This window comes from Buteo buteo, chromosome 24 (assembly GCF_964188355.1).
Source record: "Buteo buteo chromosome 24, bButBut1.hap1.1, whole genome shotgun sequence".
NCBI classification, from domain to species: Eukaryota; Metazoa; Chordata; class Aves; order Accipitriformes; family Accipitridae; genus Buteo; species Buteo buteo.
The window spans coordinates 2,987,707-3,012,940 of NC_134194.1; the positions used below are offsets into that span (position 1 = coordinate 2,987,707).

At 41.8% G+C, this 25,234-nt stretch overlaps 1 protein-coding gene across 1 annotated transcript in view; it reads right to left on the bottom strand.

Annotated features, from left to right (window-relative positions):
• The window catches only part of FSTL4 (follistatin like 4), a 237,747-nt gene that overhangs the window by 82,547 nt on the left and 129,966 nt on the right, over nt 1-25,234 (bottom strand). The window contains exon 6 of the mRNA XM_075056388.1: nt 22,143-22,263. Coding sequence (XP_074912489.1) covers nt 22,143-22,263 — 121 coding nt within the window. The remainder of the gene's footprint in view (nt 1-22,142; nt 22,264-25,234) is intronic.

Here is a 25,234-nt window from a genome sequence, read left to right on the forward strand (position 1 = left end):
TTTTTTTTACAACCACGGAAACACTTGTAAAAGAACTTGCAGAATCTGACATCAGATCTGAGGCCTGGAACAAGTTGGGATTTTTTGTCATGGAACTTTTTACAAGTGGATCAAATCCTTACAACAGCAACCAAATCATTGCTGAAGCCACTGAGCCTGAGAACAGAGGGTGATGGAGAAAGAGTTTAATGGAAGGAGGAGAATAAATATTGACGACAATACTGGAAATCAGTTCACAGTATCAAAATCAATCGTGGAAGAGGTTACCTGGCATCACTGCCTGGGATAGCTGCGTGGTGGCCACAGGTGCCTTCCCATCTATTTGTAAAGGCGAGCACCGCAGCCCTGAGTTTCATTTTAGATGTACGCTGGCTGCACATTAGAAAAGCTCTGCTAACTCTAATAGCATTACCAGCTCCACTGATGTTACACGTCCCTTTGCATTTAAACACCTCAAAACAGCATCACTGCCACCAGTGGCAACTGATGCTCTTTGGGCTCGAGGCCACAGGGACGGATGCCAGCCTCGCCGCAGGGGCAGAGCCTGCCCGCAGCATCCGAGCCCCTGACGTCCACTCTGCTGCTGGGCTGCATATAATACATCTAACACACAAAACCGTGGCTCCGAGCAAAAATTCCAATGCACGTAAGGTTATTATAATTCAATATACCCGGTGAAGAGGCACCCAATGCTCTCAGGTGGTTTGGTTCCCTGCTGTGCTCGGCACCGTGCATGGCATTCAGCCGCAACTATGCATAAGCCACAAGCTGGGTAATAAAACCCCAGGATTTGGGTGGTTTCTACAAATAAATGCAACTCAGAAGAAGTTGCTGGCGCAGGCAGTAACGTAACCGCTACAGAAAGCTGAAACAAAAGCTCAATGGCAGCAGGTAGCAGCACAGAGCGTGCTGGGAGTGGCACGTCTCCCACCCCAGACACACATCCTCCCCTTTTATTTAATGCTGGGAAAATAAATTTTATTGTAGCAAGAAGCTTAGATAATTTCTTTACTGAGGTTAGATGCTTCTTTGACTACACTGACTGCTACCTCCAGCAATAATGCCTTAAATCTCCCTGGGCAGGGTTTGATGGCACAGTAATAAAAATGTCTGTGCCCTGTTTATACCTCAGCTGCTTCTGCAACAGTGGTGATGAACAACACGATTGATTTCTCCTAGTATGGATACACCCTCGCCTGTCATCCCTGTTTGCTCTTGGTTTCTCTCCTCCTGTTTATTGCCAGAAAAACAGACTCAAAGTTTTCCAGGTATGGCTGGCATCTTCCAGCGGGTTTGCACATCAGCTACTGTACCATCAGATACCTCTGCGATACTTTTTGCATTTTTGCCCGCCTAAGGGCGTTCAGACCACGGCTCTCCAGTGAAGAAACCTGAACATCATTTCTCCATCTTGATTACACAGCTTAAATGCCCATCTCATTTACATCAAGTGAGACAAGGGGATTCTGGCCCACAGGGAGCAGAGAGCCCTAATTTCATTTCATTTAGTCTGCAGTCACAGGACTTCTTCTTCTGTTGAATTATTACTGGATAGCATTAAGATGTATGGCCTGCCAAATATGTTTAAATGACTTTTTGGTCCCCATCATCCCCGGGAGAAAGCTAACAAGATCTGTCCAATCTATCTAAATAGAGATGGGAGGGAGCTGGGAGGAGACAGTACTATTTAATGAAGCGGTAAAGAACTGAGGCTTTCAAAAGAGATGATAGACCCTAAATAAATAAATATAAAAGGCTAACAATGGCATGCCTAATTATATTTTCACTGTATGCCTGTTCAAAACAGTTGTATATATCTATTCTCTCTGGTTTCCAGGCAGGCAGAAGCAATCCCTAAGTGACGCAGTCCTCCGACTGAAGCAACAGCAAAAATTTATTAAAAATATAAAAATCCGCAAACAAAGCTGCATAGGTCCCTAGGCCACCTGTTATCTGCCATCAGAGCAGAACGGTTCATCTAGGATGTGTGATGGAGGATCTGGCAAAAGAAATCCCACCTCAGCCTCAGGACATATCAACACACCCTGCAGGTTTTCACCATCCCCTTAGCTCAGATGCCCAAACACAACCAGTAAGTATTTATCTTATTTTTGGTAAAATACCTACTTTACATAATGAGTAAGGGCCACAAAACCTAGGTGGGAAAGCTGCTATGTTTTTTGAAGGGATAATGGGCAAAGGGCAACAAAAGATAGAGGAAATACTAATTCCTTAAAGTCTACTGTTGCTGGAATTCCTAGAAATACTGTAATTAAGAAAGAATAAAGAAAACATTCTTCGATTTTGATGTTAGACAGTGCTTCAGACAGTCTGCGCACCCACTGTACACATTCTTTACCAAAACATGGGCAGACACCCGATCTTTAGAAAAGGTAAGCATGTGCAAAATGGATACCTGAAAACAGAAAACCAGAGAGGTGTTTTACCTGAAATCACTCAAAATGACTGGTTTTAGGAGGGGAAATAGCTTGACTTCAAGCTGCCGGAATACCTGCACTTGATTATTCAAGTGTCATATTAACCAAAAAAACCCAATGAAATAAGAACTCTATTATAATAATTTCAACTAGTTATGGCAGTCAGACTAAATCTATCTGAAAGGTTCAGGGAACCAGATTTCCAACTTTCAGTTTTTTCTTTCTTTTCTGCATGAGATGATGCAGAAGTTGTGAATGTATTGTCACAGAGCACAAGCAGTGAACAAATTTAGAAGACTCAAAAATTTCTGTCGACTTCCAAGAACACCAGATAGCATCTGATTGCAATATATAGTCTATCTTAATACAACAATACCCAAAGTCAACTGTTTTTCCCAAGTCCAAGTATTCTGTACTCCATATGAACATAGCAGGGCACAGTTCTTGCCCCCAGGATCCCATGGTGTGAAAGATCTTGCCATGTTATGACATGCACCAATTTAACATAACTCTGTTTTCATTTTTCTACTGCTATCTTTGAGGAGAGAAAAATAAGGAAAACAGCGCTGGAAAAAGAAAATAATTTGAATTGTATTTTTATGCAAATGAAGTAAAGATAAACTCTATGTCCTCTCTTAACGTATTTCTACTTGCCCACAGATGCAATAAAAAGCAGCCTACTGAAAGCTTTTCATCCCTCCAAGAAAAGAATAGTCTAAAAGAAAAATGAGTACTCTAACCAATTCTAAGCAGTCAATTTGTTAAGCAACCATGCAAGTTACTTCTGCTTGGAGCAACAGAGCAATACCAACAAGAGCTGCAAACTGCCGCGTGAGCTGCATCAGGATTAATTATTTTATATGACGATGTCTGGAAGTAAGGAGAGCAAAAGAATGAAATGGAATTTTATCTGTTTTCAGCCAGCAAGGAAGCTGTTTAGGCTATTGGCTTCTGTAAGTGAATAGACAGCTTAAAGGCAGATCAATCAAGCTGCTTCCTAACTTGCCGTACACTGATTTAACCTCTTTGAATCTGAATGCTCAATGATGAGCAAAGCAGAGACTAATGGCTTGAAATGGAGTTGTGGTGAGACGTGCTTAAACCGGGTTGGGTGAATTGCTTGAACCGTTATTTTTGAAAATCCTTCATGAAATAAGAACAGATGAGCAGCAGATATCCCATGATTAACTAGCATGTCCTGCCAGCGAAAGTAAAACACGGCTCATAGCAAAGTCATTCTGCTGTTACTGTTATTACAAATTCAGACAGTAAGAAGGAAACTTAACAACAAACACCTGAGCATCTGCTTATGCTTACGAAGGAGCATCTCCATCAGCACTGGAACTGAAGCAGGTTGTTTTGGCGTATTTAAAACTTTTGCCTCTCATCAAACTAGTAGATAGGCCCAGCAGTTGTGGGGAGGTGGGAAGGGGAGATGAAGCAAATAGATACCTGTCAAATGCATGAAAACAATCAATATTGAAATACTGCCTTCAGACCCCAGACTGAACCTTTCCAGACAGCCCGGCAAGTTTGAGACGAGGGTTCCTCCCTGTCCTCCTACAGGAGAGCTTGCTCAGAAAAAAAAAATCTTTTCCTATGTTCTCATTTGCTGTTTCTAGCCAGGTATTACAATGGAAAAAGACCCATTGTTTGTACTGCCCTGACAAGGCTAGTGATGTAAAGGAACACTGCTGCTTTTTTAAAAAGCCCCTACAAGGGAACTGACAAGTGGTTCACTTCTATAAATTCAGGTTCACTGATTTAAGGACATAGCCTTGGAGCACAGATGCTACTGCATTCCCTTTCTTACTGTTTTCTACAAGAGATGTTATTTTTCCGGGAGATAGTCAGGCTGGACAGTCCCATATTCTGCAGGGCAGAGTTACTCAATTCAGCCTCAGAGGTTTTTTTCAAGAATCCTTTCTTCATCTTCTCCTGCCACCGTTACAGTAGATTTAGCGGCAGAAGAGGCTAATACAGCTGTTCCCAGATAGCCACAAATATTACCCTGCAACAGCTGGGGGGGAACCAGTTAACGCTTTAGTGGCTGCTGCCAGAAGTGCCCAGAGCAAGTCTTACTGGTGCGGTATAGCTCTGGTCCAACATAGTCCTGGTCAGTTGTGGAAACCGGGATCTGCCTCTCTGCCTTCCTCCGCACGGCCATCCTCTCACCGCTCCCATCCCTGTCCTACGGGCTCCCCCTGCCCATTCCCGCAGGTGATCTCCGCAGGCAGCAGCCCCCCCGTCCCCCTCAACTTTCCCAGTCGGAGTGACGTGCCCTAATTCTTGGTGTTCACCATCCAGGACTACACACTCCTTATCATCCTGCACGCTCAGGAAGATGGTAATAAACTTCATCTGTCCCCCCAACAGCATCAGAGCTGCTGCATACCCAATGCATGCTGAACGCTTATTTTTTTCTATGAGAATGAAACAGTATCTTCTCTTGGAAAAACTTTCACGGTCCAAGGGTCCTCTATCTTTTCTGATCACAATTAGGTGATGTTTATACACTGCAATGAAATAATGGCATTTAAATCATAGGAAAATCTGGCACCTCTGTCCTATAGTTTCTTTCTGGTGAAAGGGGGGCTTGGAGAGAAACCACCTACAGCAAACACATCGCTTTTAAAAATCCAGAGCATGATTCTTTACTCGCTTTGTAAATCACTCCTGAACATTACAGTTGCCTTGGCTTTAAAGTTACTCCAGTCCTTGTGCGTGATACACAAGGGTGGCTGTCTCAGACTGCGCTTGTTACACTTCAGAAAAAGATAAATAGTGGCTGGTGGCAGCGATTCCCCTGGACCCCCGGCTGACACAACAAGCGCATCAGGTGGTGATGAGCGAGCGGTGATGGCAAGGTCATGTTCTGGGGAAAAGTCACTCTAAGCCACGTTGAAAATGAAGGTAAAGTTTTCTTCAAAAGTTTCCATTTGAACTAGAAGGCAGTTGGGCTTTTTCTAAGAGGGGGGGAAAAAAATAAAAAATGCGATGTTCAGCATGAAAACCCTTTGCAGCAGCGAGCAGCATGTAATGTCATTGTAATGGGATTTGTGTTTGCAAGGGCCACGGCCGGCACTAAGGACCCCCTGTCACACAAGGAGCTCCCTGAGCGAGGCAGGGAAGCACTGCCATGGTCAGCATGAAGCTTTTGGGATCTTCAGGCACTGGCCCAGCTGCAACTCTAACGGGAGGGGTCCTGACAGCCATCCATTTGGTCCTGGCTGCAGGAAAAGGGTCTTAAAAGACAGAAGGTATATAGAAAAGTGCACCTCCAGAGGGTGGAAAAAGCAAAAAGTTGAACACTATTAAAAAACCCTACACAACAAACACTTTTCCAAAAACTGACAGCTTCATTAAGACCGACGCGGCACGCAAACCCTTCCCCTCGGCCAGCGCCTGCTCTGCCATCCTGCGACAGAGAGAGAAGCACAGGGGGAAGCCTGAATCCCACTTAACGGAGACTTCGACTACTCACAACTTTAGGTAAGCGTTAGACTCCCTTGAAGTGCAAACCTTGTGACTTAGAGGTCATCAGTCCCTTTGCTGCATGTAGTAAAACAAAATTTGGAAAAAGTGTTCACAAAGATGAAGACCAACGAATTTCTTGGATAGTGTAATAAAAGAGCTCCCGTCATAATTCGCACATAATTTTAGAAATTAAATCTTAATAATAGAAAGAAATTGCAAGAAAGTTACCCACATAGGTCTTGCTATTTCTAGCAGTTCTTCAAACTCATTTTGATGTGTTTGCTCTACAAACTCAGACTCTAACCAATTTCTTCAGTTGATGGCTAAAATCCAAGGAAATTTCCTGTCATTTTGATTGAACTAAACCCCTGTGATCTGACGAGATTGTGATGTTGACATTGTAACATTGTTCAAGCATACCAAATCGTGAATACTTTTTCTAATATATGGATGATTCTCTCCTTTGCCTTGTAGAGGACACATACTCTGCCAGGAAACACCACTCCCACAGCTACAGCTCACGCCAACGAATACTCTGATAAGCAAGACCCCATTACTTGGCAGGGGCATTTCCATGTGGCTACCACCAGCCTCCAGCCAGCACTGGACACACTACCAATGTGATGAGCAGTTATAAGCAAATGACATCATGTGAAATCTGGGTGTAGTTCTTGATTTCTTGCCCACCAAATTGAGAGAAAAGAAACTCCTGAAGTGGTATCATGTTGTCCATTCATTGGAGCATGGATGCTTCCATCAGCACCCCTTTTTAGAAACCAGCAGAGCTTGTGACACCTAATTCACTCTGACAGAGTCACACCATTATTTCCACATCTCCATCTGCTATAGCATAAGGAACTAATGCTGATGTGGACATGTCCAGAAGTTTGTAGCACAGGAATGAGTAAACTTGCAACCTGTTTCATGCATAGTACCAATGCATTTCTTTCTGCTCTGGAGAAGACAGGGACATTGGAGACTGCCCACGACCAGCGGAGGAGGAGGACATGGCAAGTCCTGCAACAGATATGGTTCAGAAGAGTTTAAATGGTGAAGAAATGGCTTCTTTCTTACCCTGGTTTGAAAGAGATCTGTGAGATAAGAGACATAAATTACCCTTGAACTTTCCAGATTTTCAGTGTCTGGGAATTGAAGAGAGATGCTGTAGCCCCTGACAGCCGAGACCCACCTGCTATTGACACAGAATAACTTCTAAGCACAAAAAGAAGTCTTCAAAACATCTCTTGGACACTGATAGTCAAATTTTTCAAGAGTTATACGAGGAGCAAGCTTAGAAATCCCTTAATTTGCCAAAATGGGAATTGTTCACGTTCCTCTTGCGCCTTCATTCAAAAACCTTTCCCTTTATTTCTGCCAGAGTAAAAAGAGGCAGGTATGAAAAAAACAAAACCCCAAGCTAATTGAGAAGAGAAAGCCAGCCAAGCAAAGCGTTGGGGCGGAGGGGTAGGTCAGAGCCGCGGGCAGGCACCTTCCCGCACCAGCGAGCGGGGCTGCTGCAAACCGGAGGGGCAGCGGCAGAGCAGCCGTATGCGATGAAATGGCACGCGGGCTCCTTGTTATTGTACTTTATTAGCCTGCTAGAGGCAGGGAGGGATAAAAAAAAAAAAAAAGAAAGAAATTAGCAGTCTCTGTTACTCCTCATGCTGTTTTCTCTCCAGGGCTGTCACTGGTTTATTTATTTATTTATAAGGCAGGCTGCTGCGATGAGAGATGTCGTGGTGATTTTATGGAGTGGGCAGAAGAAATGGATCGAAAGGAGGTTTCTCAGCACCTGAGACCGCAAATATTTATAGATAGGTGTGTTGTGACACATGAGCAATTCCGCTTAAAGTAAAAAGCTTTTTAAAAATGATTAAAGTTACAGGCGGATGTGAGGGCAATTAAGATATCCAGAGGTCATACCAGCTTAAACTTGGAAGAGGCAAAGACCATCAGAGTATGCAGAATTTGCATTTCATATACAAACTTGATACAAGAGATAGTAGATTCACAAGAAATAACATACTTCAAAGTCAGCCTCTGCTGGGTTTGCTGGAGACTGAGCTCTGGGCATGTCAGCTGGGTGCAGCAGCACAGCCTTCGCGTAATCTGGGGCTCACCCAGGCTCCCGACAGCAAAACCACCCAGACGACTAATTAAATAACACTTCAGCACAGCAAAATCATCTTGCTTAGTTCGACTGATTATTAGGTAATTCTTCACAAGATAATTGTAAGAGAAACAGCGAGGCTCAGATACCACTTCTACTATCTCGATACAGCTGTTACAGCACCTCTAACATTTATTCGGCTACTTGCAGAGCCCAGCACCAGTCATCTCCACTGCACTGAAACAAATCTGTTATTTCAAGCGACTTAAAATGGTTTTCACCTGACAACTTTTGAAGTTGGAATTTGAAATTAGCTGGGCCTCTCAATCCAGCTCCTATGGGGCATTGTCCACAAAAACTAATAACAACAACAGCAGCAATAATAACTATAGGAAACCAAACATCCCCACAAGCAGTATAACTGCTTCATCAGATAGTTCAACCTCTTCTATGAGCAACTTGTATCCAATCCTCAGAGTAAATTACCCAGTGCACTGACAAGAGACACAATGAAATTGCTTTGCCACTGGCCCTGTTGGTTTCTTCAGAGTTTCTTTTATTATAGGAAATTAGTGGATCAATTAACACTTATTGAAGTACTTTTTGTTTCATGGGCAGAAGAACGCTTGCAAAGCCTGATGGAAGATCTACAACTTAGAGAGTTGCCACATGGGAGAATTAAGGTGATGGCTCAGCATGATGCGGTCCCAAGTCCCCCAGCTTTCCTTTTCCCTTCCCTCTTCCTTTCTCCTTAAAGGAAATTACACCTGCCAAGTCTTCCCTTGCCTAATGTTTAACAAAAGGAAAGCTGATCAATGATCGCTCGGAGCTGCTGGTCTTCTCTCCCAGGAGCCAGAAGAATGAAGCTAACCTGCCACTCTTTTTTTTTTATTTTTAAAGCTGTTGGACACATGATGCCTATTGCAGGGAAAATCTTTTATTCCCCAACGTCCTCTGTTAAAGAGCTCTTACAGAAAAGGAATCCAACAGTTCATTACTTCTATCTGCTCAACACACTTTTGACATAATTGTATTAGTGCCTCACTGCAGGGCTTGAAAAGTGAAATCTGAAAAGCGGCTTTTTGCCATTGGTTTATTTATTTGCTGAAGCCCTGTTTATGTGCTAGAATACAAACCATATTATTTGCAGTTCATATAATTTGTTTAATGCATTACGTTCAAGAGGCCACCTGTGCTAATGCATCAAAGGAGTAAGTGGGTTACTCTCACTCTATTTAAGAAAGGAGAAAACTATTTTCTGAGCCAAGTCTCTCCCGTTGACGCACTTGCTTTGACCAAATTAAAGTCAGCGATGGTGCAGGGTAAGGGAAATGGTGAAGTTGAGAGCAGGAGATGACACCAGCGGCACTCACCTGGCTGGCAGCAGCCGAGTTTGTCTTTTGTGTCTCAAGCATCTCTCTCCTTCACGGGAGCCCGATAACGCTGGAGGGATGTGCTGCTCTCCGAGGAGTCAGCGCGTTAGCAGCCCCCCCAGCACCCACAGGTTTGTATTTCTGCCGTGTCGGTGTTCCGCTGTTGCCACGAAACTCCCATCTGGCAAAGAAAATGCGTTTCCATTCTCTTTGAAAGCTATTTGACTTGGTGGGTGTCCACATAGCACTGCAAGATGAATGCATGCTATGTCCATTATAAATTGCTTTCATCTTCCATTCCGCTATAGTTGTTGGATGTCGATGTATTAATTATGACCCACAGTGCCTGTTCATCACATTACACTGAAGTATTCAATAAATACCAATTAACATATTGGAGTCTTTCCATGAATGTATCTTGCCTGACTTGGAGTGGTGAATGGGTTCATAAAAACACATCTTAAAACAAAATAAGGGGGATAATAGCAATTCTGCAACAAATTTAGACTCATATTACATCTCATATTTTAGCAGATGATTGGTTAGTAAATTGCATTAAAAGTAAAACTCTTATCAGCCCTGCTAGAGGATGCATTACACCTTGCAGCAGGCTCCAAACCACTCTACCCGGGAGAGACACACGTATTTTTCGTGGTTTATATTGCACTGAATATATACTAATGGTGAAACCCCCCCAATAATAGTTAGTGTTAAAATAAGTGGAGATATGCTCTCTATAACAGTCAGAACACATGTCCATTTTATACCTTCTTAAGCCTGTAAATTACCATATGGGCTTGCCTTAGGGGCTGGAGGTGATTTTGGTGGCTACCACAGCGTCACATGAATTAAAGACAGGCAGTGTAGACTTTTATGTCGTTTACTGCAGGAGAATATGGCACAGAGCTCTTTTTGTTGCTACAATAAACTGCAGTCCCCTGAAGAGAAAAGACTGAAGGCAACAGCCTCTGATATCAGTAATGACCAAATGCAACCAGATGTTATCACTACTTCTGAAACAACTTTGCCTCCTGGTCCTACAGGAATATAAACCCTATCTAAGTGATGCTTGCACATCAGCTACAGATGTCAGGACTGCCATGCTTTTGTTTGGGTTTTTGGGGTAGAAGAAGGAGTCTTGGTTCCATCTGGTTTGGTCTGTTCATGAATCTGGGTTGCTCTACTGCAGGAAGCCGTGCAGGACAGGAAGGTCCATGCCTCCCACCCCAGCCAAGGCATCCTCAACAGGCTACCACAGTCTTTCACTGTAGGACTAGCATATTAAAGAAAAACACATTAGCATTCCTAAGAATAATAAAGAAATGAGGTCCCTGTCCTGCCAATCAGGCCCTGCTGGATGGTTCATTTTTAACTTCATTGCTGTAAACTGCAGGATATTGTAACTTTACACGTGGACTTGTACCCACAAATGAGTAGTCACCCTTTAGAGGAACGCTCTCCCAGGCACGTAACCCACCAGGTCTTTGGAAAGATGCTGAGTAGCAGGCAACACAGCATCTCATTCTCCAGCTTCACCATATAAGCATTAGCAAATGCTTTTCCTCCAGCTCCCAATTTTATTAAGGGCATTCAAGAGGGCTGTGCTAATGGAGATAGGTTAGACACCCAGAGCAATATTAAGCCTGGACCAGCTGTAATAGCGCTGCATTTCCTCTCGTCGGATTGCCAAGGGCTCCGTACACAGCTCCTGAATTTTCATGGCAGAAATGATTCCCCCACCAGCAATGGGTTCCTTAGATCAATAGCCTTTTGGAGGTGAGCAGAATATAAAAGGGAGACATTTGTGCAGCAAAATTTTTATGAGTCTAACTGTAAGAGCTATCAAATAATAGCTGTGAGAACGTATAATTAAAAATATGCATATAGCGCCTTTGCTGTAAAAACAAACAGTGCAGTGGCACTGCCTGAACTTGGCCGATACAGTGTCATGCTGGCAATGGCTCTTGTGTTTTCACAGATCAGGGTCAAACTAAACTTTTTTTTTTTTTGCTTCCATGTGTGAACAGCAGGACAGCAATCCTGGCTGCAGGTATGGTTTCAGCAAAGGGGGTGTAATGGAAAACTCCACTTTGTGGTAGCACCGAACACTGGGGAAAGCTGAATTCTCTCCACGATTAAAACGAAGCATGAATGACATGGAAAATGAGGTCACAGAACCAGACAGGAGAATAAAACCACAGGGAAAGTCAGTCTGGGCAGCGTCTTTCAGGAAAAACTTCAAAATCAGAAGGCAATTTCAGCAGCAGCTCCATCAGACCGGAGCCCTGCACTGAAACTACATTAAATGAGGCTGTGGGAAAACCCTGTGAAACACAGTTCATGTCGAAATACAGCCTGAAAATGTTTTTTGAATGTTACCCTGGTCTTTCAAGCTCTTGATTCTCCCATTTAATTTCATATTTAAAAGGTGTGTATACCTTACAAAATCACAGGGTGAGGATATTTTTTATCCTCTCTTTTCACCCTGCTCCATTTTTGGTGCTTTGCTTTGAAATTACTGTCATTCCCACTCCCTTCTCTGTCCCTCTCTGCACCCCATCACCACTCCAGCAGTTTTGGAGGCTGTGATGCACAGTGCTGCAAACCGGTGCTGGGTTTCAGCTGGCCACAGAGCAGGACACTGCTCCAAGTGTTCCAGTGTCCAGGAGGATACCCATGACCTTTTCTAACACGTTATTCAGGTTTGCATGATGAACAGAATGACAAATAAAAAGAAAAAAGCCCCATATACTTAGAATATTTCTTTTCTTCTTTTTGGTAAATCATGGTCACAAATTACTTCTTTAAGCAGCAAGTTTCTAATAATACTGCTGGGATGTCAGTGTCTGGACTCTGGTGAAAGTTATAGGATCTAAGTGCGGCTTAAAGCATGAGTTCAGTGGGATCTGTACTTACTGGTTTGCAGAAAGACAAACCAAAATTCTGCAGATGTACTTTATATACTGCAGAGGGAAAATCTGATGGCAGAAGTGCTTTGGAAGCATGGCAGGCCTGAGCTCCGAGTTATTTATTTCTGCTGATGGCTCTTGATGTTCTTTCTGAAGTTTTGATCATCAAGAAACTTGAGAATGAGCTTTTTATGATGGTGCTAAAGACAGACATTGGCAACAGCTGAGTTTCACCTCAAATCCTGATGCACTGAAGCATCTCCAAAGCTTTTCACTTTTCTCTATAGGCTAGCACCTTTTTTTTATTCTTTTTGGAAGTATTAAAGCAGAACCAACCTTTGAGTTCAGCTTATTCAATTTCCCACTGCTATTTTTTTCAGTTTCTATCTGGACATCCTGCATTTGTCAAGGAGATTTTCTCCTGTGAAGAACATGAAATAAAAACATCTCAGCTGTGGCTCTACATAAATCGTATCATTGCACTGGGGATATGTACTGTACTTGGTAATTTTCTGATGGCTGCTCTGGCATTTTGATTAAAAAATTAGCACTGCAGCTCTGTAGTGCTATACAGTATCAATAAAGTACGTGCTAAATGAACTAAGAACTGGCTGATGGACAGATCTCTAAAAGCATTTCTCAGAGGGGACCACTCAAGCGGGGCTGTTTCTAGTGGCACCGCACAAAGAGTCATCCAAAGCCCAAATCTGTTCAACATCTCCATCGAGATCTGGAACAAACACAGAAATCCCAGCTGACACTATGGACACCAGAGAGTGATGGAGTGGAAGGCAGGACTGATGTGCTGAGCTTTTTGGGTTGGCTAGTAACCTGCATCCATGCACAATAAAGTATTTTAATAGAACCACGTTTACAGTTATATATAACACATTGACCACATGTCCAGGAATGAGGAATGCAGGACAGAACTATAAAATGAAAACCAGATGAGGTAACTAGTCCTGCCTTCACCTTTAGCAGGGAATATGGTTTGTAAGTGAGAAAACACAACAGTGGCCAAAGACCTGCGTGATCCCTGCCTGGATGGTGAGGAAGGGTAATATGGAAGGGAAAGGGTAATACAGAAGGTTTTACCCTCTGCACCAATGCTGGTGGTACTGAACCTAAAAGGCACCCCACAAGCTACACAAGACAAATACAACATGAATCAGGAGTGGCAGCTGCAGCAGACACATCTGAGACAGATGTTAGATAAACTTCTGATATATTAAGGAACATTTTTGGCCTTAAAAGCTATGAATCTGCTCAAGTGGTCGAAGAAAAGATGAGGAGCACGTAGATGGAGAAGTAATTCAAAGCATCCATGAAATGCCTGAAAGGGCAAAGAGAGAACATCCGCAGCAGCTTTCCTCAGATGAAGGCAGATTTCAAAAGAAAAATACAGCTCTAACAATTACCCGTTAGGAAAAACAGGTAGAGAAAAGAAGAAACAAGAGGAAAACAGAAGCTAAGATGTTCCAGTCTGTATGTAATAGAACAAGATCTAGGAAAGCCTGCCCAGGATGCTACCATATCACGCCTTTGACTTCATGCAAAATCTTACATATTTTAAGTATGATTTTCCCCATTTTTAGTGAAAAGATGTTTCTACTTCATGACTATGCTGCATTTGCTTCACAAATTCCTCAGAAAGATGGACTTTGACTGAAAAATAAAAGGAAATGCAAAGCAGAAAGTTTGGGTCCGATTTTCAGAAATGGCCTCTGGTTTTGCAAGACCACAACAAAGCCATAGGAAAGCCTGCAATTCCTCATTCCCAGCTCAGTGAAAATGCAAATTGTACTTTTTAGATTCTGTCCTGGTTTTGGCTGGGAAAGAGTTAATTTTCTTTCTAGTAGCTGGTCCAGTGTTATGTTTTTGGATTCAGTATGAGAAGAATGTTGGTAACACACTGATGGTTTCAGTTGTTGCTCAGCAGTGTTTAGACCAAGTCAAGGATTTTTCAGCTTCTCCTGCCCAGCCAGCAAGAAGGCTGGAGGGGCACAAGGAGTTGGGAGGGGGCACAGCCAGGGCAGCTGACCCAAACTGGCCAAAGGGGTATTCCAGACCATGGGATGACATGCCCAGTATATAAACTGGGGGGAGTTGGCCTGGGGGGATCGCTGCTCGGGAACTAACTGGGCATCGGTCGGCGAGTGGTGAGCAATTGCATTGTGCATCACTTGTTTTGTATATTCCAATTCTTTCATTATTAGTATCGTAATTTTATTATCATCATTATTATTTTCTTCCTTTCTGTTCTGTTAAACTGTTCTCATTTCAACCCACAAGTTTGGGGTTCCCCCCCTGCAATTCTCTCCCCCATCCCACTAGGGTGGGAGGGAAATGAGCAAGCGGCTGCATGGTGCCAAGCTGCTGGCTGGGTTTAAATCATGACAGATCCCTACCTACATGATCTGAAGGTGCACACATATGTCTAGGACCATCAGCCATTTTATGATCTCACCAATATTTGTATTTACTGTTCACTGACGTAATTTTGCGTCTGCAAGCAACTGAAAATACTATTATTTGTGTATGTGAAATTGCTTCAGTGAACATTGCCGGTACGGATCAAATAATTTTTTGAGAAATGGTATTTGCCTGGTTTTATGCGCCAGTGAGTCACTCATAAGTACTTATAAATATTTAAATATTCTACTCCTGCAAGAGTGTGTGTAGACATTTGATATGGTTTGTACTACATCACCTCTGAAGCACTACTCCACATTGCAAATTCCTGCATTTAAAACCAAGATTAACAAATCAATGCACCCTGAAAAGCATTTTAAAATCACCAGTACTATGTATTCTGGTAAGTTTTCTTTGCAATTTGTAGACAATAGATTTCCAATAACAACTTGCAATTAGTTCATTTCTCTTATTCTGTCATTACATATTAAGCCCGTTGACGTTTTGCAGATTGTTATCTTTTGAAATGAGAGATATTTGAAAAAATACTAGAGTTTGGTAATTCACACTCGGGTGTACTGGTTCCGGTGTGCAACCAATACATCAGAAAGAAACAGCAAAACCAGTGTCAGATACTCTCCTTGCCTTTTCCTGAAAAAATCTGGACAGCAATTCTTGACCAAAAATCATGGAATCACAATCATTTTAACCATGTCTACATTTGCCATTAATTCTGCCAAAATTTTATTTCAGGAGACTTTTAATTCAAACCATAATGCCAAAGTATATAAACAAAGCAGAGTACAAAACTGAACAGCAAACCTGGTTAGATGACTTAACGTCTGGTCTCAACGTGGAAACATTCCCATTTTTGAGCTAAGGCAAACCATGTCCCTCTTTCCACTGGTAAGCATGCATCCACACGCAATGTATTTTTTCTTGATCTGAGCATTCTTAGTTTTTTCCTCTGGAACCATATTTTAGCTTTTGAAGCATTTTTGCTTAGACTAAATTTGTCTTTCTTGCTACAAATTAATTCTGTTTTGTTTTTTTTCCTTTGAGAAAATACCTTTTACTTTGTTCAAAAAGCAGCAAAACAATTGAGAATACACAACAAAACCTGACTCTGACAGCTGTTTTGCGGAACTCCAAACAATGCAGGGCACTTTGCTGGAGACCAGTGATACATTTTAGACTTGAAGCTCAGAACTGAGGATTTTCACAATGGGAAGAGCTTTAAAAGAAAAAGAAATTACCTTTTTGCACAATATGTTTCTTTGATAGCAAGGGAGAAAGAAAAGCAAAATCAAAGCAAGAAAATTTTCCACATTCAAAAATTATCTGCCCCCTAAAATGGAGTAAGGACAAACTCACTTTGATATCCCCAGCTGAGGCATCCTATCAGTCAAAAATTACTTTTCCAGGTGCAACAGGATCATTCCTAGTGCTCAAGCCAGGCATCTTACACTCCATTTATGAGCAAGGCAAGGAGCCAGGTGCTTCTGAAGATGATCTAAAAAGTCTAAACATATTGAGCAGGGAGATCCTGAGAGCTGATCAAAGGCACCTCTGACCTGGGGCTCAGCCCTGTGCTGCAGCACAGGCATCAGCCAATGCACAGAGACACCCTGAGCACTGGATTCTCTATCTCCACTTTGCTAAGCTGCTGTGTCTACCTACAACTGTCAGCTCAGTCCTAATAAAGCCTAAAAACCCGCGGTAGGATCTTGGCTCGGCTGCCGAAACACTGGCTACTGGACGCTGTTGCAGTGACTTGGGTGCTTGTTGTTTTTTCTTGTCATCCCTGCTCAGCCAGTCTGAACTTGCTGCAGAAATCAAGCTAAATAGTTTTAAATTTCTGCTTTTTTGCTTGATTTTCAACTTTTAGTTTTGTTTTTTGCTATAAGATTGCACGATTAAAATAGTCATTCCAGAAAATGCCCACTAAGTTGCCTTTATCCTCAGTAACACGGCTGCACATCATTCCTCAAGGCAAGCAGGAATGAGCTGCTTTGGCCAACTGAAGGAAACCTCATTTCTTTCCCGAGTAGTTCACATCACCTCTAACACCGCCTCAATCCAAAAGCAGAGGCCGACGCTCCCCTGCTTGCTAAGACATGTTTGAAGTTTAGATATCACATAGCTCACAGGAGAAGCAAATCAATGTTGGTAAGCTAATGAATTATTTCCAAGTTTGTACCAATATCTGCAGCAACATGAAAGAAAAATCACATACCAGGGAGATTACAGCTGAAGAGGCAGAGCGTGGTGCACAAATTGTCAATATTTTAGGACTATGATTTGATCCTGTAGATAACTTTTGCTACAACACTGCTTAAGAGAACACCTCAAGCAAAACATTTTATCTCACAATATAGTTGTCCAATATAATTAACTGGGCTTGACCAATCTAGCTGGAAGGTAGCAGTAACAAATACTCAACCCTATGTGCCATGCCATCGACGAGAACAGCTTTGTAAAGATGTGAGTAAACACTTCATCTGATCATGGAATTTACAGATGCAATTTCTGCTGGAACGGCTGGCTCGCTAGGTGTACGTGGAGTACATATATTATGGACGTATTTTTCCAAATACGAGTATTCATTTTCCTCACACAGAATTTATTTATCACCTTCCTTAAGGTGAGATGTCTATCAAGAATAGATAAATTTCTGAAAGCTTCCTTCCTCACTCAACAACTCCCTCTCCCACTTGACCCAACAGCCTCTTTTTAGGTTTCGTTCCCTCTTCTGCAAGGTAGAGCTTAGCTTTTCCCAGGCAAGCATCAGTCTCCATGCTTTTGGAGTAATGACAAAGCTCTCCCCTAAAGTAGTTTCCAGCAAATCAGAAATATGCACATCTCAGAAATCAATATATACTCTGCACTTCTAAGGAGCCTCTGGAGGATGCCTGGAGGGGTCAGGGATGGATGGTTCACTACTTTATACCATGCAGTTGCATTGCCTGGCGAGGAATAAAGCTACTGGAAATTTCAGGATCACTCCAGTAAATCTGGAGCCAGTCCAATGCCATTCACTGCTGCTTCTCTGCATTGGCAGTGATTTATCCAACACTCATGCCCAGCCCAGGCTCCCAATACATTTTTTCACCCAGTTCATTCAAGTTCACCCTTCTCTCTGGTTGCCCAGTCCCCAGCTGCAGCGCTGGGAAAGCCCCAGGACATGAGTCCACGCCGTGGGCTGGTACCATCCGCCCTCCCTGGCTGTTATCCAGCATTTCCCTGACCTCCTACTGAAAGCACCTATATAGCAGTTTCATATTTCTCCATTGTGCTTTTTCAATAAATTTTAAGGACAGGTGAAAAAGGAAAATCTGAACCAAAACAGAATCAAGGAAGAAAGCAAACTCCTTTTAAAGACTGTAACAGCATTGTAAGAGAAAGTTTAAGAGAAGAGCACATTGATCCTGTAGCCTCTTCGGCATTCATTCCTGCATGAAATATGCTCCTTCTAAACAATATTTGTGTTCTTTAGGTAATAACGCATTCACAGACGATAACATATCTCTCATCTTAGAGAAACAGCAATTTTATATCTACTTGTAACGTATATGCACGGATACTTGGGAAACAACGACGGGACTGAAAAATAAAGATTCACTATTTTTCTTTCAAATTGCCTTTGTGGGCTTTTTTGGTCGAGATATGACATCAAGGATCTCAAAATGTTGCTGCAGAGCCACTAGAAACCGTGTGACACAGCAGCCTTCAAGGGCCACACTGGGAAGCACAGGGCGACCTCAGTAAGCCACCATGGCCTCAAGATGGGGAAATTATCTCGGGGTATAATTTCTAACCTGACCTAGTGAAATACTCCCGGTCTTTTATGCAAGCTCAGTGAAAAAGCTCTCTAAACCCAGCATGCCCTACTGGGAAGAGCTGCTGGGGGGTAGCAAAGGTGCTTGCAAAAGGCCTTTTCTGTGCTTTCAAAAATGTAATGAAATGCAAAGGCAAGCTGTGAGAAGCCAATGTTGGTTAGGAGACCGCTCTAATTGGCAATGAGCTAGAATTTAAGGGGATTTTATCATAGGGTTAATAACTTCTTATTAGCTAAACAATGTTGACAAGATAAAGCCATTTTGATGGAACGCATGTTTTCCCTCTCTTCGACATATTTGTATTACAAATTGACCTGTCCGCATTGATGATGATATAGATCTAGAAGATTGCACTGATTTTTTTTTTCTTCAGCTAGGCTTTCACATCTGCCAACCTGCTACTTTCCCATTAGGGAAGACAACAGGAATGCCAAAAGTGACATGCCTAATTCTAATGACCTCCAGTCAGATACGGTTCCAGAAGTTATATCCAAAATTCACTCATCTGAGCATATTTAAAGCATGACTCGGCTAGGTGATGTACTTGCAATTCACCAGACTATGTCCATGCTGATTCATTAGATGCGTGCTCTGCTTTAGGTCTTGTGACAACTAAGCCTTTCATTTATTACTCATTTATTGGATCTTTGTGACGATATAAAGAAAAGACAACAGACAAATATACTTGCTAGTACTCTGTTTTTGGAATGTGAAAATCTTGAGATCATCATATTTTTTTTTTCCCCAATTATGGTCCTAAGCCTGCTTATCTAATAATATTTATTAATGAGAAATTAGAAGACACCTACAAATTGTTCTTGCCAGAGCTGCCAGGAGACCATTTCATCCACCTCATATATCACTTATGTATGATTAAGGTGATTTGAAAAGCAATGCTTTACTAGAAATATCTGTTAATATAGGATTAATCCTCATACACACAAGCAAACTCCTAAAAGTTGTATTCTTGGTATTCAGGAACAAAAGAACTTTCAGAAAATCAGAGGAAAGTTGATAGGGTTAGTAGTAGGGCTGCCATTTCTGTCCATAATCCAAACCTGTGCATTAAGATGTGTATGCAAATGATTAGTATGATTAGAAATTATTATTAAAAATAGCACATATTAGATGTAGTGCTTGTAAAGGTGAAACCACATTTCAGAAAATGTAAGAGATTGGATTTTTCTCATCCATGCGCTTTTCATTCATTTACAGCTGATCAACATGGACGGGGATCAAAACCACCCTTTGAATCTCTGTGGGTCTTGGAGAGAGACGACGGGTCAAGAGAAAGCAAGAGACACACACGGAGTGAGAGAAAGAGACCACTTTGTGGGTCTGTAAGTTACGGAAAGGCTGTGAGACTCTTTAAAATGAAATGCAACTTCTAAAGCCGCACAAGAAGGACAAATTGGAAAGCTCTTCACATTATCAAGGTCATCTTCAAACCTTTCCAACACTGCAACACTATACCAGAGCACGGTGCGCCAAAACAGATGTAATGGAGGTTTTGAAAGGATAAATTAGATAGAGACTTTCTGATGTCACTGAATTCTGGTAATTATGTTCCTCAGCTTGCTGAGCAGCCATCCCCACAGCCTGCTGCCAGCATGCAAAAATGAGTGGCTTGGGTGAATTTCAAGCAACAAAAGAATCACCGAAATGGGCCAAAAATACAAAAAATGGGCAGGATGTTGTATCTTTATACTACCATTGCCAGCCAAATTCTGGCTCACAACAAAGCAGAAATTTCATAAACATTTAAGGACTGCAAACCAAAGCATGCACTTAAGACAAGTGTTTGAAGTATTTTTGAGATTTTTTCCTACATCATGTAATAAAGCAAGGGAAAAAGTTTATCCTTTCACCAAGCACTACCACTCGCTTACAGAGTCCCCAAAATTTAAAAGTTGCAAGCAGCGAACTTTGTTTTTAAATTAAAAGCTGATGAGCCATTAACCACTCTTGATAAAAGCAGAGATTCTGGGAAAATTGAAAATGGAGAAGTCAGTCTGATTTTCAGCTTCACAAGAACAATTCTCCTCATATACAAAATCCTTTTGATAGACATTCATTGTTACGCCTTGGGTTTTGTTACAATATTTTTGCAGTTTATCGATTACTATCTCTATTCATTGGGTAATATTTTGTACTTGTCTTATTTTCATTGCCTACTTAAAATTCACTGAACCAAAAACTCATACAAATGACTCTTGGAATTTAGCTTCGAGCTGCTGTGACTTTGAGAACCCATTGATCCAAATATGCTCCCAAATAACTGCGTGTCAAGCCTTTATAGCTGGGTTAATTCACTTTATGGCCTTCTTAATGTATGAGGTTTTATGTTTTACTGTATATCTGCTGGTTTGAGTGTGCTGTGTTGAATTAAATGCATATGCGGTTCAAACAGGTCCAAGGTGACGACTGAGGCTAATTTTAAAGCGCTTTAAACATTATTATCCAAAGTTGTTTCTTTTAATGAAAAGCTGGAAGTCAAGAAAACAGAAACCACTCTCTTTAGAAAACAGGATATTTGGCAAAAGTAGAGGTTCTGCATTGGCATCATAGCTTGCCAAAGAGCATCAACAAGGAATGTGCTGGTGCAGGGCACATGGTGACTTTTGCGCACACCAAGCTTTTCCCACCAAGCAGGCACTGGAGCAGGGTGCCCTGGTTTAGAAAATGAAATCAAGAGCTACTGAAATTACTTTGTCTATAAAATGCCTTTTGCAAAGATTTGAGAATCCATCTTAAGAGGTAACTGGCTTCTCATCTGCTCTTTGCCTGCACTCAACAGTTCAATGATTGAATCCTGCTTCTGTTTAAAGAGTATTAACCACATACAAGTACTCTGTAGCTCACATATCCTGATTATTGAATAAACCCCCACATTTTCTGTCTGTCTTTTTTAGTATCCCAAAGGGACAGGCATCAGTAAAACTTTCTATCATCCGGGTGAGTGAGACAATGTGGGCCTTTTCCAGGGAAGGACTTCAGTGAATGCTTAACTTAAAGTGTGAACATAAAGTTATGAAAATAATTGGGATAACACAAGTACTATTTTTTTCACACTGTTTAAGTAGCTCAGTGATCTAGGGATCCTTGCAAATAGTGCTGAGATATGTATTGAGATTGAACACCATAATCCACTTACTAACACGGAAACAAAATGCAGAAAACATCATTCCCAAGCAGAATATTCAGTAAAACATCTTCCCCACAGCAAACTAACTCATTACCACCAGACATTTAGACAGGTTTCAACCCTCGGGGTTACTCAGAAACCACATACTCAGGTCTACAGACCTGGCCAGTTCACCAACATCTCTCCATTGCCATCGACAAGAAGCACAACAAAATACACAGAAAACAGTAAGCCCCCCCCCCAACTTTTACCAACCTCCTAGTTCATGCTTGTTCTTTGGAGCATAGTAACCTTTAGAAACAAGCCTTCCATAGTATTTTCATGGCATTAAATACAAAAAGAGATTATCTTTGCTGACCACATCTGGGAAGATGACATTGCCATGACAGATATTCACATGCTTTCAACACCCAGGACAGACAAAAGCATTGGCACTCACGGAAGGCCGTATAGAGCTCCTGCAGGGTTAAGAGGCCGTCATTGTTGTAATCATCAAATCGGAGAAGGTCTTCTAGTGTACAATCCAATAAATCATCTTCCAGGTCCTCCTCCTTCATTAGCTGTAGCAAAGAGAACAGGTAATCTTACATATAACATAAAGCTACAGACTGCCATCCTGGCTCACCCAGCAGATTTTCCATTAAATGACCTTTAGGGAAATATATCTATATATATCATCTCTATCATTAACATATTTGCTTTGTATCAAGATACAACTGATACTCGCATTCCTGCAGCACTTCAAGGGCCATGGACTGGTGAGAATGAGGAGCCTCTTCCTTCAGTAGCAGCACAGAAATGCACTTTCAGTTTACAAATGTTTGGAATAATAAATATGCAACAGGGAAAAAGGAAAGTTTGTTTTTCCTCTCTAGGTAAGGACAAAATTGTATTCCTTGCTTTTAGAACTAGAGTGGGCAAGAGTGGATGGTGTATTCAACACTAATGTGTTTTTCCAGCCCCTGATAGTTTGTTTCTTATGTATTCTAAACATTTCACACATTCTACATTAAAAATGAAGAAAGCTTTAGAAGTCGTACATCCAAGTTAGCAAATAGGCAAAATCAGACCTAAGCACAATGAAAATGTTGGGTTCTCTGAATTTATTGTAGAACATGAAGAAAATTGCTGAAATGTTGCATCTTTTGAGCAGGAAGGCTTTTTGCTGTAGTCCAGGGACTCTTTTATTTACTATTCTAGTCTTGGCCCATTATATTGAAGCAATTTAAACTAATAATGCTAAAAAAATGACCCTTCACCTAGCAAGTAAAAATGTTCAATAAAAGTGAGATCAACCATAACTTCCAAGATCAATCTTCTAAAGATGGAAATTTCCCTTTGTCTACCTTTGTATTGAAAATTGATTAACTTTTCATAAGACTGACAAGTTTTTACTAGTCCTTTTGATTTAATGTCAGGGAAAAAAAAAACCCACCCACGAAACACTTCAGCTGCAACAAATTCAGTAGATTTATGAATCTAACTTTAAAATACATTAACGTTTTAAATGGAAATAACATTCCAATTACCACTGTTGTTAATAGCCCTGCCACCCATGGCTGCAAAACTTCACGGGCATTTCATACTGCTGGGTCCGGACAGAAACTATTCAATAGGGTGTGCCAGGAGGCAAAGCAGCTCTAAATAGAGGGAGACGGACCATCTGCTGCCACTTTTTTGCTCAAAGGAATTCTGTCGGAGAGAAGAAACAAGTGGGCAAAGATCCTCGCCATCTCCGAGTGCTAGGTGCTGCCCCGACACCAGACTGTCCTCTCTGCTTCCAGTTTCTCCTTTGGGGTGAATCCCTCTGCAATGAGCCTCTTAAAGATCCCCCTTCAGGTCTTACAAATGACTTTTTTCTGCAGCAGTGCACATTACCTGCCTCGAGTTTTTCCTTGTAGACAAGGTTATAGTGCTCAGGAGACTATTTTTCTTTTAAATAAAACAAAGAAAATGCACAGCAGCAGCTCATCCAGCAGCCAGAGAGAAGGAGATCCCACTGCACCACATACATTTCAGCTGCCTCTACCCATGAGCAATGAAATTCTCATCTTTGGAGGGATTTTAAAGTTGCAGGGAGCTTCAAATTAAAGAGCCAACACAAATCAATCAAAAATCTACCTAATAAGGCAAGAAAAGTTCTGTTAAGACTATAACACAGAAAACTAAAAATTGCTCGTTACCTAAAACAAAATCCCTTGAAAACTGGTGAATAAACCGGTCACGTAAAAGCACAGGAAAATCACCTTGTTGTTAGAGCTAAAAAGTAAAACAAAGAATTGACATGCTACATGTAAACTGTAAATATTGTGGCTCCGAGAGCCCCAGAGTTGCCCTGCAGACGTGTCCTCAGCCCAGTGAGGACTTCAGCCACGCTCCCACCAAAGGGCCCAAGATCAGTGCCACTTGGCTCAGGATTAAAAGTATTCATGGCTTACCTATATTCTGCATTAACTGGCATTATTTTGTCTTTTGAGAGGTGATCGTGCTGTCAACTCAGCAATGCTGGTGGCAAGCCCTTGTGGAGGATGTTTGGATGAGAGGGCTTAACTTATTCCGGTCCATCAAATCGAAGGGGGCTCCAGAGGCGCAAGCATGTTTACCGAGTTTGGTAACAGTGAGAAGAATTAAAATAATAGTAGCCAAGGTCTATGCTTGCTCTTGTGAGAGATACCTAGGCTGCAAGCACATTTGAAAACAAAGCCCATAGTAACTTTGTGGCAGACCTTAGAGCGCTGAATCTTGCTCTTTTAAAATGCAGGTCATTGTTTCTTCCTAAAGGTAATGGCTTGCAGGCTGCCAAACCTTTATTTCCATGCAAGTTGAGTTTTAATATCCTGACGGAATAAGTTTCATGTAAAATCTGGGAAAAAAATTGGAGAGTAGAACAGACACTTAGATGTCACTATGCAAAAGCTGGCTTTGAATGCAGATAAAAGTGTTTTCTTATACCTACCATGCCTTTATAAAAAAATCATCACATTTAGATGAAGCATTGTATATATTCATAGCTCTGAGATCTAAGGGAATTTACGCTGACACTTTGCATTGTGCAGAAAGGATCGTGCATCATGCGTGTCAACAGCCTGAGGATTAAAATTCAATGCGAACTGTCCTACACAGGAGCGAGCTCGGGGAGGAGCATGCTTGCGTCTGTCCTCCTGCTTGCTCACAGCTTGCATTTACACGCTGGAACTGCAACGCACTTCATGTTCGCTGGGAAGCGTGAGCGCAGATGAGAGGCTCCTGCAGAGCAAAGGCTGAAGGGCCAGCTTCGGAAACTGGAACAGGTCCCGGGCAGGTATTGGCTTCCAAAAGGCTCTTAAAAGGCATTTGCTTCTAATTCTTCTCACGGATGACACCATGAAACGGAAAAGACAAGATCTTCCCAAATCTGGCATAATGCGTTTTCTCATATTTACAGGACTGCTTTCTCAGGTCTGCATGTATAAAGAGCAAGTTCAGGACACAGAGTAATCAGCTCGAGTGCCTGGGCTGCGTGCTCGGTTCACTTTACCAATTAGATGAATT